General features: G+C 37.2%; 1 protein-coding gene, 2 long non-coding RNA genes and 1 other non-coding gene across 4 annotated transcripts in view; 1 reads left to right on the forward strand and 3 right to left on the reverse strand.

Annotated features, from left to right (window-relative positions):
- The window catches only part of LOC139975766 (neuralized-like protein 4), a 30993-nt gene extending 19206 nt beyond the window's left edge, over positions 1-11787 (reverse strand). The window contains exons 1-13 of the mRNA XM_071983928.1: positions 11629-11787; positions 10294-10524; positions 9132-9483; positions 7781-8067; positions 6662-6773; positions 6329-6417; positions 5636-5776; positions 4174-4285; positions 3479-3572; positions 2738-2886; positions 2310-2428; positions 1577-1739; positions 826-1077 (exon numbers count right to left, since the gene is read on the reverse strand). Coding sequence (XP_071840029.1) covers positions 826-1077; positions 1577-1739; positions 2310-2428; positions 2738-2886; positions 3479-3572; positions 4174-4285; positions 5636-5776; positions 6329-6417; positions 6662-6773; positions 7781-8067; positions 9132-9483; positions 10294-10491 — 2068 coding nt within the window. The 5' untranslated portion in view covers positions 10492-10524; positions 11629-11787. The remainder of the gene's footprint in view (positions 1-825; positions 1078-1576; positions 1740-2309; positions 2429-2737; positions 2887-3478; positions 3573-4173; positions 4286-5635; positions 5777-6328; positions 6418-6661; positions 6774-7780; positions 8068-9131; positions 9484-10293; positions 10525-11628) is intronic.
- The window catches only part of LOC139975556 (uncharacterized), a 91455-nt gene that overhangs the window by 21288 nt on the left and 53673 nt on the right, over positions 1-16494 (reverse strand). The window lies entirely within an intron of this gene.
- On the forward strand, positions 12092-12163 carry Trnap-ugg (transfer RNA proline (anticodon UGG)). Its single transcript has one exon. It is a non-coding gene; the product is annotated as a tRNA-Pro (tRNA).
- On the reverse strand, positions 13685-16431 carry LOC139975555 (uncharacterized). Its single transcript, XR_011795774.1, has 2 exons — positions 15109-16431; positions 13685-14748 (listed from the first exon to the last, which is right to left on the reverse strand). It is a non-coding gene; the product is annotated as an uncharacterized lncRNA (long non-coding RNA).

Here is a 16494-nt window from a genome sequence, read left to right on the forward strand (position 1 = left end):
CATCTGTTAACTGACTGCAACAAACTGCTGCTCCATTTCAACCGAGTTGCCAAAAGTGCCTACCTCAATCAGACTTCCAAAAATGTCCAACATGTCATCGATATTTTTGACAGAAACTAGAAATTGAGCAGCTGCGGGATATGGTAAAGATCTGGATTTTCAATTTTACGAACGATTTCATAAATTTTTACTGTTTTCTGGGTTTTTATTCCTGTATGTGGTTTCCCTCTTTTTGGAGAAAAAAAGAAACTGTTATTTTCCTATCAGATGTTTGAAGATTGCCATGGTAACCTTTGGGGAGAGCTAAAACATTGATGTGATGCACTGCCATTTGAATGAAAATTCAATGCAATTCCCTTCCTCCCCCCGCCCTCTCCCATTCCACCCCCCAAATTGCCTTACCCCTCGAAGATCCTATGACTATGTTCCTTAAATATAAGCTAAATTATTTATAAAGACAGGAAATATATTACATTTACAATGTAATTTCATTTAGTTTTATTTTTTAGTTAAATACTATAACTAACAAGATGGGAAATGTATTCTAGTATGTGGCTGGTGTTTATGTTCATTAAATGCAGTTTTAGGAATAACAGCTTATAGAAAACATATTGTGCCGAAATATGAATTTGCAAACTGTTTTTAGTATTTTTTTGTTCCTTTGGTGTCTGTGTTCATTAGACATTATTGTAACATATAGATTTGAAAGAACGTTTTTTTTTTCGTTGTTTAAAAAATTATCGCCAACGCTGCAAAAAATAAACTGGACGGAGAGGTTTTGAACACTTTCTTTCGTCTGTCATTTAAAATGGAAGCTTCGCTGACCTATTACAAGGGATCCCGACCAGCGGTATATCATGTCTTCTAGTTGGACTTCAAAAAGTTCTCCATTCTTCAATGGTTTTGATGAAAGGACTATTGCAAAATTAAACTCCTCGGAGTAGTTTGGCCTGAAGGCAGTTTTCCCGTTGTTGACTAGAGTCACGTTCTTGCCGTGGCAGAGATGAAACTGGTGTCGATCCTCGCTGTTGGGTACATCAGGTTCAACCTCCTCTGGTAAACTTATCGCTGATTTTTCTGAAGACAGATAAGGAAGCCCAGAACGTAATATCTTCCTTCACAAATATCCAAAGAACGGACAGTAGAGGTGATTTAAATGCATAACTAGCAGAATGTTGTATCAAATAGGTAGCATCTCTATAAAAGAGGGAGCCAATGTTGTATTGATGTGTGCAACCCATCTTTATAAATAAAAAAATTAAAAACTTGAGAATGATATTTCATGCCAAGTCTTTGGGTGTTGGAGTATATGATGTTGCAAACACAACTTATGGCACCCATTTATTTTGTCTGATGAATTACAGACTCTCACTAACGTGATATATACACACAATAGATATATAAATATGATATACATACAGACAGATAATTAATATACGCCCCTTTCGCTCTTCAAACATATGATCTCATTCTCCTAAACGTAACCAAACTTTTTACTAAACCAATACACTGGGAATCATGTTCCCCATTGAAATGGTTTCAAAATGGTACGACTCAAACTAGCTGGATTTCTTACCATCGGGTTTGAGGGCCAGCACCCCTGTGATGATACTGTCAAATTGCACAAAAGCATGGATATGAGTCGCTACGCTCTTCGCAGCCAATCCTAGACTCTTTCCATTGTGAAAGAAATAGAGTTCTCCGTTGGCCTTCTTGATTAGTCCTAATCTATCCCCTTTCTGTTGGAAAGAAGAGACGATAATATTTTGTATTATGGAGACAAGTTTTCTTTTCTTTTACATCAGTTCATCAGCAGGGCTAAATATCAAACCTAATGAACAACAGCATTAGGGTCCATTTGCCAGGGCAGTAGTACAGAAGTAGGAGTGTTAGCTCAGTGGTCAACGCTGGGACCCTTCCAATCATAAGGTCCCCAGTACGAGTCACTCCAAGTTTAATGTATGTCGTCCAGTTACAGAGTTGTTGACAATTGACAATTGACTATCATGGACAATAAATATGAATCTAAGAGACTGACTTCGGTCAGCTTGCGGCTTTGATAAGCCAATGAGGCTTCATCGCGAGTTCCTGCTTGCAGGAGGATCTTAAATGCATACATACAAATATACATACAGACTGGATACAAATCTACATAATTGGATATTTTTATTTATGTAGATTTACGTAGATTTATGTAGATATGCAAATCTACATAATTGGATATTGGATATTTATAAGATTTATTTTCATTAAAAAAAAAAAAAATAAATAAATATCTCTCTCAAAATGTAGGATGAAAGATATCTGACCTTTACATTGCTAAGTACTGGGGCATAATCTTGTGAGCTGACTCTATCATGATGAAAGACTGAGGCACCTTTAATGTACCAGACTTCAGGGCCAAGACGAGCCGTTGAAGTGAGATCATCTGAGGAGCAAGAAAGAGTTTTTAAAAATTAATTTTACATCTGCTGTAGAATGCTATAAAAACACACCTGTTATCAGTCCATATTGTATTCCTATGCTCCTTTAAAAAATTGGATAAATGACCCTTGAAAACATTAACAGTGGGTAATCAATGAAAGAGGCTGAACTTCTAGATCCAACATAAAGACCATGGGGTCAGCAATACCTATCAATGCGGCTGTACACCTGAGACTCAACAGGGACATTTTTGTCGCTCAGAATTAAAATGACAGCAAATATTCATGTTTTGGTTACTACACAACCTACTCACCAATTTCAGCTGGTGTTTTCGTGGTCACCCCAAACTTGAAACTGTTTGGTCTGCTGTTGGTAACACTTTCAACGCTAAATTCAAAGACCTCTTCCGTCTTCAGGTGGCGATTACTCAGTACTATGGAGCTGTCTGAACTCTCTCTATCACTGTACAAATAAATACCACACAAAAAAATAAAAATACAACATCTGTCTAGCGTCTAGTTATATTTCCCAAGTTTCTTCATCCATTTTCACTACACCAATTAACTCTTAAATTCTGTCTGTTCTCACAATTTGGTGACAGAAACTTTCACAGGCTCTGCTTAGTAAAATATCTACTATGTTTGCAGCCTTGTAAAGGTCTATATCAGTTTATAAATGTGGCTTTTAAGTGTTCAGGTCAAACACAACAATCACTTCAAACTGACTAGATGGTACAACAAGATATGTCATAAAACTGACAAACTTTCATGATATGTCAAAACCTGTCAAAACTGACAAAATATGACAGAAATGTTTTTTCCTGTTGGCTCTCTATCTCAGTATGGCCGACTTTAACTGTCCTTTTTCTCAAGAAAAATAAAATTACAAATCTGCAGATGAACAAATTCTGCACATCTCAAAGGAGTCAAAATAACTTTTAAATCTAATTTAATTTGCAATTATAAAATAACTAGTGAAGAACAGAAAACCCAGTAAATAAGTTTGACTATAAAAAATACAACACTGGTGCTTGACGATCACTGGTTAGGCTTACCTGATCATCTTAGCTAGTAAACAATTCTGTGTGACTTCAGCATTAGTGCCACAGATGGGATGAAATACCAAAGGTTCCTCGAATAATCCATCTTCTGTAAAATAAGCGATGCAAAACAACTAAACATTAAAGGTCAGATCTCATCTCATTAAATCAGGCAGAAATATCGGCAAATTTAAGGAAAAGTGATAGCAGAAGGTCGACAATACGAAATGGCCGACTGCTCTAGAGAACAATATCAGTTAGAGGTGGAACACAAATTTCATGCTTTTCACTTGTCAAGCAGGGGTCTCTTCAATTTATAACTGATTTGACAGGGTTTGGCTTTTTTTCCCTATAGTATTCACTTAAGGAAACAAAAATCTCATTTTAAAATAGCACTCTTTGTTTTGGAAATTACCTTTGATCCAACACGTTGGTAAAAGTAGTATCAAAATTTTGTGCAAGTCTCAAGAAATGTTTGCAAAGTGTTAACCAACATAACCAATTAAATACACCAGAGTTGATTTTTCTGTATGACCACCTCAAATGATAAACGAAACCAACATAATATAACAAACATATTTGCTGTCGAGCAATTAATATCACTTCAGACACCAAATTTTTGCCACCCTGTTTTAAAGAGTGTTATTAAAATCCTTTGCATATATTTCAAAGAATGCCACATTTCAGTTCTTAATTTCTATAAGACTGACCTCCAAATAGCTGAGGGAGTTCTTCTCCTGCTAGTGAGCTTAGATAGTTGAGATGCATTAACCTCCTGTCCAGTGATTTTAGAATGGACGCTCTGCTCTCTACAATAGAAACCTGCCAGAAAATATTGCATGATAGTTAAGGTAAAATCAGTCACATGGAAGGACATTGTATACTTTCAACTTGCAAATATAATATGACTGACACCCCTAGTAAGAAAACATAGTCATGTAGGGATTATCTCCAGCGCATTGACTAGATAGCTCAGTTCATAGAGCATAGGACTATATTCCTTAAGATACTGGTTTCAAGTCTCATACCAACTAACAAATTCTTCCAGTTGCTCTTTCAACAATTGCTTATAATTTGCCCACTCAATATTTCACTTGAATATAAAAAACATTGCAATGGGAAACCCTTGCTAGACTTGCCTGTATTTGGTCTCAATTTTAAGATGGTCAACAAACATTTCACATATTTCAATATAGTCCTATAACTTACTTCATTGGAAGGCATAACCTTATCAACTAAACAACAGTCACGAAACTAAGCCTTCAACTTCTCTATGCAAGTGATCAAAAGGGTCCAATTCTTGATGCCCACTTCACAATTGTTCATCAATTATTTATTAAATCCTATGAAGGAAAACTAAGCTATTCTGCAACAAGAGTATACATTGTAACAAATCACATTTAGTTGGATCTTGTGATCTTGTCACTGCTCATTCAACTCGGGTACCAAAACCTGCATGCAAAATGTCTATTAACCGATTCACATTGTATCAGACACAAAGAAATGCAAAATTAGGGATCATATATAACTTTATGGAGTTACCATGAAGGAATGAGGCAGGGGACCCATGCACATGTATGTACAGTGGGTATGATCCTAGCACTATCAGACATGTAGGCTTGCAGGAGCAGACAAGGGCATACATTGGTACAAGGATCCAACCGGGAACACTGGAGTCTTGTAACTAGCCGCACATATCGTGCCTTGGTTGAAACTTTTTGGTAACTAAGAGGAAGTCAGCACCTTCCACATCTCAACATTGGTGACCACTGAACCAGATTGGTCCAAAAGACCTGTGAAGCTTAGAGTAGGGGGTACCACTTAGTATCTGACATCACTCCATGTGGGTGAAAAGTGCATACATTTCTTAAGGAAATTTCCTAAAGTCATCTTGCGTGACCTTTATGAGAGGAATAAGGCTTTTTAAAGTAAGCCAGGTTTTAACTGTTTGGTTTGGACCACGTTGGCCAAGTGTCAAGTATTGGCAAAAATTCTCACACAAGCTGTGGGCTATGAGGTTTGTTTGGTTCATAGACCAAGACACGGGTGTACAAAGTGGTGCCAGACAAGGGGAAAAGTGTCCTTTCTCTCTTTTGAGAATCTATTTTTTTGTAATCTTCTAAATAGTCTGTAACCTTAACACCAGCAGAAGTCTATAAAAGTTATTCAAACCTTTTCAGCCATTCCGTAGAGGTCAACTACCCCATAGAGAGTCTCCTCTGTGTTGGGGGCAGCTATACCTTGGTCTCTACCATTGATGAAGAAGTGCAAGTCACCGTTCGATCTTCTCGTCAGCCCTATTCTGTCATTTACCTGTCGTTGAAATAATCCGCGTACGCATAAGGTTTGAAGACAAAATTTCTGGATACAAATATCAATACCAATTATTGCACCCCTTCCCCCCCCCCCCCCTCAAACACAAACAAACACACCCACAGAAGCATTTCAACATAACCAGGGTACAATCTAGTGACATCCCACAAAGTGTTAAAGGATATAAAATGAGCCTGCAGAAAGTAAATTGGTCCTTTCATAGTTAACCAGAGACCCAGTTAAGCTTTGTAATTCCTTACCATACAGTTTGCTCAAAATTCAAAATACATATCTGACTTATAGAGAGCAAGTAGGTTAAATGTGTTCAAGACTTAAGTGAAAACCAGAAAAGGTTTGTAGCAACTAATGTACTTGCAGCAGTGCTGCTAGCATAACTGAACATGCATTTATAGCTTATTAGTTACATACACGACAAAGACGTACTTCTCCACACTCTCTTGCGATACTGTTATGATTGATTAGGATGCTGGTAGTGTTGCTAATTATATAAGGAATGCACACAATAAACTAGCAGTTATCACAAGGACTTACTCTGAGTTCAAACAGACTTAGTTCTCCATATTCTCTGACTGTGCCTTTACCATTGGTTAAGATCCCACTGCCACTCATCAATACAGTTCCTGCCAAGAGAGACGTAAAGGTTACCGATGACTATTTCTGTACATTTTCGGTGGAACCACAATAACTGAACATGTTTCCTCGTTTTGCATATAACATATTACATAATTTGGTATGAATATGAAAATACATTTTCTTAAAGCCTGTAGACATTATATAAACCAAGCCATCAGTATCTAGACATTTTAATGTTTTCAAAAAAAAAAAATTCAACTTTTAAATGTAATTGTTAAAAACAGTTTCTACCTGTTTGCATGTTGGTCATTGTAGATGGGAACTTTATATCTTCGGGAGGGTGTGAGGTCACTCCAATTTCTAAAGAACCAGACCATTTATGGCACAATTTCTCAATTTTAACCTGAAAGAACAAAGCAACATGTAATTGATAAAGACAGCTTGCAGTACGTACAGTAAAGATAGTGTACGTACAGTAAAGATAGTGTACATACTGTATGGTAAGGATAGTGTTCGTACAGTAAAGATAGTGTATGTATGGTAAAGATAGTGTACATACTGTATGGTAAGGATAGTGTTCGTACAGTACAGATAGTGTATGTGTGGTAAAGATAGTGTTACAAGAGCCCTATTCTAAGGAGATGTGCATCCATCTAGTAAGTACTACAGGATCGCTCTTCATGAACACCGGTGCTGTGGTCATCCAAGAACAATCTATGGTTTTCCCATCTGAGATTGCAAAGGTTCCATATTTGAGTTAAAATGTTGAAGTTGAATCTACCCGACGTGTAAGTCGTATTCCCTATAAAGCCCATGCAGGTTTCTACCAAAAATGTGTGGACGCTTTACTTTTAAAACTAACTGTTGATTATTATTTTAAAGGAGGGGGGTTGTTCTTTCCTTTAATGGTCATTTTCCCTGGACCGTCTTATGGCAGGGAATAATAATTTTTTTCTTTTCTTTCTTAAGGGTCCAGACTCGAAAAGTCTCTACTTACTTCTGGTTCCTCCAATTCCATTATAGCATAATTTGAACTTTGTTTATTGTTATTTCATTATAATGTGAGTAAATTACTCATTGACTCTGTTACTGTTTATATGGAAAGTGAAAAATAAACTTGAAAGTGCTGGAATTTTGTATGGCCTTGTTGAAGGCTCTAGATGTTCCCTATACCAAAATGGTACCTGTGTAAACAAAACTGCTATATCTCTATTCACTTGCATAGCAACTAGCCCATTATGCATAGCACTTTGCAATGCAATGACTAACCGACATTGTTAATACTGTACAAGCTGCATGTTTGCATATATACAGTAGGCTGAGCCAACTTTGAACTTAAAAACTACTTTGGGTCACCTAACTTGCATGTACAACCTATTGTGAATTATAATCAAGCCGTGCACCCCTCACCTCAAATAATTCATCCACTTGTAAAGGCCTGTCCGTTAACACGACTCCATTGTCGAACTCCGAAAGGGCGTTTCTTCTCATCGCTGTTTTTGCATCCTCTGAGAGCTCTATGGCTGTGCCGTGACGAGGATGAAACTTAAGACTCTCCACGAAAGGGTGGATTGCGTCTGGTTGGCCTTTATTCTCCGGGATACCGCTGTCATCGCTGTCTGACATGGAGTCCGATGAATCTGATGCATCTGAGAGATCATCGGACACATTGACTGTCTGGAACGTTTCTGCCAACCCTAAAGATTAATATATCACATTTAAAAACTCTCTATACATATAAATAAAATGATAGGGGTAGGTTTTGCTCATAAGTATTCGAATAGTTACTTACATTTCAAATAACTTGAATGTCATAAATTCAATGTGTGAAGAAAGTTTTGTAAAGAACTTTATTGTCCTGTTATACCGCTAGTTATTTGTGGCGAAGCAGTTTATATTCATGAAATTTTAGGCATCACTAGGTGAGAACCACAACCTGATATCATGTTTTATGGAGGTATGGATTGTAGCTCAGTTTAGTGAGATATATTCATGTGTAAATTTGAGGGTAAGAGAACATTGTGTTTCCTTCTAACATGCAAATCATTTACCCCAAAAGGAGGTAGAAAACGGAAAGAATACATAAAAAATAAAACCTTGATGAAGCTTTGAATTGGCAAACCACTGATGACTGTAGTAAGTAAACATTCAAAATTTATCATGTTTGTAGAAAAAGGTGAACTACAGGACAAAAATGAAGTACATGATTAAATAATTAGTACCCTAGCACCAACATGCACCCACCAGAATCTAGTCCATGGACTAACAGTATGAAGAGAATATAACATAATCTTCAAACAACCAAACCTACACCATTAGGTAGGTGGTCAATTGAGATGAATTTAATAGCTATGAGCAAATTTTGTTTTATAATAATAAAAATAATATTTACATTTTATATAGCGCATTATACCAGCGATAGGTCTCAAAGCGCTTTACAGACGTTATATTACCCGGATAACCTGTCCCACAGACAATCCCTCCAGTCGGCAGCAGTTATATACTGCGCCCAATGACAAGTTACCTCACAGGTACCCATTTAACCCCTGGGTGGAGAGAGGCAAGTGAGATAAAGCATCTTGCCCAAGGACACAACGTAATGAACTAGGCAGGAATTAAACCAGCAATCCTTGGATCACGAGTCCGACGCCTTAGCCAATTGGCCACCATGCTCTACTGCTTGATTTTATCATCTAACATTTTACATGTTGTACCCTGTTTCTTTTACCACAAAATGAATTCTGTACGGCAACATCAGTACCTCTTTGATTTCTCGTCTCCGATATTGAAACTTTAGTACACTTTCCATACAGGTCTACGACGGCAAAGACATTCCTTGGAATTCCCACAGCTGCGACTCCCTGATCTTCTCCGTTCAAATAAAATTTCAGTTCTCCTTTTCTAGTTCTCTGAACACCGATTTTATCGCCAATTTCACACACGTCTAAGTCACACTTGTAGTCCTCCCGGACAGGTTCACCGTTCTCGAGCACTATCGACCCGGATAGTATCCACGAGCCTTCACACAGAGCTGTTGCACTGGCTGGGATATCTAGACTACCTGGCTCCAGGGTGGTAACCCCAATCTCTATAGACCCACTCCAAGATCCCACCTGTAATTTCAAAAGTCAGTTTTTGGTAAGAAATTGCTGCTTTTAACAAAATTGTGGCATTTGAACACAGGCTCAGTTCATTCTATTCTAATGTCAATTTGAAATGATGAAGAGAATTAGGAAGCATAGATCGAGTAAAAGATCAAGAATATGAAATAAAAAAGCTTGATAAATATTCAAGAAAGAGGTTATAGACCATAGGTAGTAACTTTCACGCATAAAATAGAAAGAATACAATCAAATTTAAGCATCATTCCATCCAAAGTGGAATAGGTTATAAGAGAGAGTATAGAAAGTAAATAATGATCACAATATACTGTAATAATAATAATAATAAGCAGTTCTTATTAAGCGCCCGTAACAGAAGTCTCAGGGCGCTTTACAAATAAAAAGGTCAAAAAATACAAAAAGAATACAAGTCAAACACACAGCAAAAGAAGCATATGACCGAATGATAAAAAGTAAAATAGCACACAAAAGGCAATAACCATGGATAAAAAAGCACTAACATGTATATACAAGAAAAAAAGTGTCCAATAAAAAATGTCTCACAATATGTACATAGACAATGAATAGACTGCAGTAATAATCTACTTGTCAGCCTGTACTAACCCAGAGTACAGGCTGACAAGTAGATTACTACTGCAGAAAGCAATCTGGAGAGGCAAAACTCCAACAAAATAATGCCAAAAATTATACTAAAAAAAAGGAGACAAAAATTTGGAAACTTCAAAAGTGTGATACAAAATTTAAACTTGACACTAAACCATTCCCTGCAACTGATTCAACGTGTCAGTTCTCAAGACTCACCTTTCCTTCAAAAACTACTTCAAAGCATTCTCCATCTCTCAAGGTTTTCTTACTAAAGAGAAGACCGTTGTTGAATTCTTGGCGACAATCCAGGCGTTCTGCATTCTTTCCATTATCACTTATTTTCACCAGTTGTCCATGCTTCCCATGAAATTTGTGCTCCCGTCTAAAACTTTGTCGGCGTGCAAAGCTGGCCATCGTGGGTGTGGGTGATACAACACAGGTTTAAAGCTGCAAAGTCAAATAATGGTATACCATGTTTAATGTTATACACTGTACATTCCAAACATTGCCTAACATATTCTAATAGTAACTCTACAACCTTTGTTTTTAATTCTGTGTCATTAATAATCACACAATCACAACGTGCCTTTCTGTGCCAAACTAGCTTGCAATCGATCAGCCATAATCTCCAGTAAGAGAAAAGATATTCAGGGGTATTTCGAACTAAATTAACAGAAATTTCAGAACTGATTTGTTTCAACAATTGATATATTTGTTGTGTTGTCTTGTACTGCAATATGTATGCCTTTAAATGTATGGTTTGACCAGTCTCTGCTAGTGAAACGTGATTTGAGAGTCATTAACAAGGCCATGGCTATTCTTACGGAAAGGAGTAAGAATTATTTATAAACTATTCTTACGACATCGGTGAATTCATGCGCAGTAACATAAATAAAGCAACTGCGCATGTAGGCCTAGTAGGGGTAACCCTAACCTTAAACCCTAACTGGAAATTATTGTTACTCCTGGTCGTAAAAATAGTACTCCTGGTCGTAAAAATAGCCACGTTAAAGCAACTGCGCATTTGTTACCGGAAATTATTGTTACGACTAGTCGTAAACATTTAGCTACTTTGCATTAACAACATTGCATAGCTATGGCAAAGAAAGGCATGGTGATGAAATGCATACTGTAGCAAATTACCATAGCACTTAACTAACAGCTATGAACAGAAATGTCAAACCATCTCTGCCAGCATATGCATCTGGTTCCACAATTTTGTACATACTGTACTTATCGGCCGTGTTGTTTGTTTGATGACTGCGACAATGGCCAAGTAAAGCCATATACAACAGCCTTCCTTAATTCTAAAGTTACTAAGTAAGGCTTAGTAATGTTATGCCTACTTAGTAGCTTGTTTAGTGTTATGACTACTGTAGTTAGTAGCCTGTTACTTGTTAATGTTACTTTGTTACTGTTAGTGTTAGGCCTACTGTAGCCAGTCTATAGCCACCATATTCATAACATAACTTCACAGCCGGGGTGGAGAAGGGGAATGGTCGAAATTGATTAAACTCAGGCCTAGTCTAAGCAAAGTATGAATATTGATACCTGTGTCAATGACATAGTTTAGTTCCAGTGACACCCGTGGGGACATGCTAGACCCATCCGTAAGGGAAGAAAGCCCGCAGTTTTCCTTCACATTAATTAGATTTACAGTAGGCCTGCAGTAACCTACACGAACTTCGTATACAATGCATGGTAAAAAGGTGGCAGCCTAGCTACGAACTACCGTGCTAAAGGTGGTTAGATCGCTATTTAGATTTTATGCTATGTTACCTCTGCATGACGTGACGCAATCATTCACGTTTAAATCATAAAAACCAGTGATATGAGTTTGGATCAGTTACACCCGTCAGTAGAAGAAATGAAAGTAAAAGAAAAAATGTAAACTGTTGCAACATAATCATTCAAAACATGATAAAACATGATAAGGGATAATAATAGTGTGACTACCGTTTGCAGCTTATATTCTTTTATTCATATATTATATATATCACATTATTCTTTCAGCGGCCTGTTGGTCTAGTGGCATGATTCTCGCTTTGGGTGCGAGAGGTCCCGGGTTCGATTCCCGGATAGGCCCCGATAGTTCTTTTTTACCTTTTTCTTCTTTTCTCACGTAAAAAGTATTTCGTAGAAGGTTAAATTGTGTCGGATTGTATAATTATTATACCTCTTCACAAATGACATATAGTTGCAAGGGGCCTTGGTTGTAGGCCAGTGCCGTTATTGGGTGCCGACAACCCAACAAATGCATTCGATTTGTATGGCCGGTTTTCCCTTCCAAAATAATGTTAATGTGTGTAGTTTTTGTAAAGTTCTGTACAATGTTATAAAGGGATAAATGTGTATTTAGGTCTTTAAACTTCGATCCAATTGCTTATGAGGTTAATTTGTGTAATTAAGTCTATTTTTATTTAGTCTTGTACAATGAAATTGTCAATAAACTGAAATAAAATAATCTCTTCTGATTTGCACGATTCTGGAACATGCAGCATTTGACTCAAGCAATTTTAATTTTGAGCTGACTAACTGTATGCTAAGATATAATATTTACTGATGCCTGTATACGCATATTTAAGTATGGCTATATCAGTAAACATGAACCAATTATTACTTAATTCAATGATCTATTATTGACTTGATACAGGGCCGGTTTAGCTTGTGGGGGGCCCGGGACCAGAATAGTTTGGGCCCTTTCACGATTAGGCCCACTATTTAAGCTTAGCGCCACCATAGGTTGGCTCGTAGCGCGTGCACGAAAATTTCGGCAGAAAATGCTTCCCAGATCGCTGGAAATGGCTCTTCCCAGGCCTTGCAAGTTGCATCTAAACATTTTCAATTTTGAAATCTCATGTTCTGGAAATTGGCTGTCACAATTAATATGTAAATTTTGTTAAATTTTGTTTTTTGAAGTTACGTTTTTTTTTTTTCTAATGCCCCTCCAGGAATCAATTTTCCGTTTTCCGTATGAGTAGGCCTATTCCCGCAAACGTTCCCTTTCCCAAATGTCTAATGGGGAAATGCATTCACTTCTGTTTCAGTTGAAGGTTGAACCCATCATGGATGATGAATGGGCTCTCTCATGGCTTGTCTTTAGCAAACTGACTGATGTTGTCATCGACGTCGATGGTTTTGAGAACGTCGGATTCCCGTCCAAGGTACCCCGTCCATAGCAAGGATGCTGAGATTGATGAGCCTATAGATTGGCCCATCGCTGAACGGAGGGGACACTTTATCAGCTTGGGTCGAGAAAACGATCGCTCACCGCTACAATTCGATACCAAGAGTGCCAAGTAAATCCTGAGTAGTATTTCGACGTGTTACGCTAATGCCGTAGAATAAAGACCATGCATCCTCTTAGGCCCCAGGTTTTTATGGAAAGACAACTTTTGTTCAGTGTTGAGTTTCGAACAAAGGTCCGTATTTTACAAGTTGACCATCGACGGACGGACCGAAAGGCATCTTATGCCTCCATTTTTTGGGACTCCCAAATGTAGGGGGCCCAAAATGTGGGGGCCCGGGGCCTGGGCCCCGGTGGGCCCGCCATAAATCCGGCACTGACTTGAGATACTAAAATTGTTAACACATTGATGTCACAAGCTTGACTGTCGGTACTAGCTATTTATTGACCGTGGTTACCCTAGTGAAAAACAAGTCTTAAATGAATATATCACCATCGGTATATATAGTGCATCAACTGGTATATGCACACACACAAATGTAAATACTGTATGTGTACCTCGATTATCGAATGACATCCACTTGGAAGACCTGACTGCCTCTTCAAGGTACCCCGTCAACATATCTTCCAATACCATTTTTTTTCCCTGAAAAATCATACGCCAAATTAAATTTCCCTTACTGAAAATGGTTCGTCCTCCAACCCAAACTTTCGAAACTTGTTTCTTCTTTAAAGCTAGGTCACCAATGAAGATCTTTAAAAGGATAGTTCTTCAGGCACAAAAGTAATTTTGTTATGTTGCAAACTCCTGAGTTTACTGATTTCAGTCCTGTTATATTTTTCTTTACCATTTTTATTATTAGAAATTACTTTTTTAAACAGCTGAAGCTCATCAAGTAAAGACGGTAACACAAACCACAACAGAAAATCATAATACTTTATATATGCATGACTTCAAAGCAGACGTTTACAATACATGATTAATTTTGTTCTGCATGGTGTAATTGTGTGATGCAAACAGAACATGGGACCCCCCCCCCCACACACACACACACACCTACCACCACCACTACCCTCTCAGTAAAGTACTTCGAGCCCATCCTCTAACGGTCTTAGTTAGAATAATTGACTATCATAACAGTTAGAATTAATAACATGAAAATATATCACATGTTGCAGGTGAAATAAAAGTCCGAACCAAATTTTTTATAGTACAAAATGCATTCCCTTAACCTTTAAATAAGATATCATCCATCTTTAAGTTGCAGGTTATGTACCGCGAATCTTCTCCTCAGGTTATGCTTTGATCACTTAGAGGAGGAGCACTTCATGAGTAAATATCATTTCAGTTTCGCCTCTGGAGGAGGGGCATTCCTTTTCCAGAGATCCTTTGGGAGATGAGATCGTTGAGCAACCAAGATGCGATTAATAAGGTCCTCCAATTCGGCGTTATTTAGAACGAACTCTTCTCGCTCTTCAAGGGCCTGTGAAGGTATAATAAATACTAAGCATATAACTGATGACACTGGTATACAATGGATTTTATTAAAGATAACTAAAAGAAAAAGAAGAATATATGAAGGAAACATGCAGCTGGTTAATACTAATCATTTTACTGAAGTCAATGAATCCAATGATTCAACTGTTCTTTAAGACAACTGAAAGAATATCGGAAAGACATTCAGAACTTAAAAAAAAGATGCAGCTATATACGACGAGTATACATCGCTCAGACGTAACTTTTTAGTACATTTATGTTGTCTTTCTCAATGTCAACGATATATTGAATGTATACACCTGTTGAATCAACTTGAATATTCTATTATATGCATTAATTAACTCACCATTGCAGATACAATCCACGAAGTTTGTAAAATCGATATAACTGCGACCGATAAAAATATCAAAGAAACCAGTTTGCTATACAGCTTCATAATTCTCGTTTCAATAAATCTCTGTAAATTTGACGCATTGAATTATCCCACCAGTGTTAGAAGTACCAGTCAGGTGTCTGCTTGGACAAATATGTATTGTATACAATACATCAACTCCAATTGTCGAGAAGAGCAAATAGCCTTACACGTTCCGTTGCTTGAGATAGCTTCACCCAGAGGAAATAAGATCGGTTCTTTGCTATATGATCGCTTTCTCCACCAGCATATTTTTTGAAACAATATACTGCAATAAACCTAGACAATGAATCAATGATAATTAAAACGAAAGGGACAAAAGAAGGACAAATGGAGTCACGGCTGTGTTGGTTTATGGTGCCATATAGTATGTTATATAATTGTGGATACAAAATATATAAGAGAGGGGAAATGCTGAAAGTTTTAAGTTGTTGAAACGATAACCATTTTCAATTTCAATTCAATTTTTTTCAATTTCTTTATTCCAGTATAAATTATAACATTTATAAATAGGACACATAAAAATGATACATAAAAGACGTAAACATGTACAAAAATGAAAGCATGAACAAAAACAAGAAGTAAGATAGAGGATTAGATGTTTTGAAGATTAAAGATTAAAAGGATTATAACAGAGATTCTAAGAACCCATTTTGAATATAAATGGCTGCTCTGTAGATAAATGAGTTCTTAAAAAGCATAATTCTAAAAGATGGCAAGATAGTAGGATTACGTAGATTGTACTTGCTGGTTCTATTGCACAGAGAGATCAACTCTGAGTGAAGTGGGTGATCTTTAGAACTATGTATATTCTTAGCTAGTCTTATGAATTCATTTTTAGCAGCAGTGTTTACTTTACCAACAAGGCTTTCATAGTCGAGATTAAATATTTGGAGCAGTATTTCAAGAAACTTCTAATTCTATCATTTATGTGTGTGGTATCCAATTGGGGTCGCGATCTTTTTAGGGTCGCCAAAATAGTTTGAAGAAGAAAAAGGACAATACATTGTCGAAACTATCATAAAAAAAATGTAGTACAAACATGGGTAAAAAGCATTTAACTTTCCAAGTCCCTTGCGTTTATGTTATGAAAAATCCAAAAGGTAAAACTATAGGCGAAATGCAACTTCCCGGATACCAACAGCGAATTAGTTCCCCTCGGCAACTCCGGTCACGACCCCCTCCCCGCGTTTGACCCACGCAGACCTGACCAAAACTAGAGTTTGCATGATTAAATATGATTCAAGTTCTCTCTGTCCTCATGATATCCCTCTAACATTAAAAATCTCAGTGTTATTTTCGTAATTGTTACTACCAATT

Source organism: Apostichopus japonicus, chromosome 11 (genome assembly GCF_037975245.1).
Source record: "Apostichopus japonicus isolate 1M-3 chromosome 11, ASM3797524v1, whole genome shotgun sequence".
NCBI classification, from domain to species: Eukaryota; Metazoa; Echinodermata; class Holothuroidea; order Aspidochirotida; family Stichopodidae; genus Apostichopus; species Apostichopus japonicus.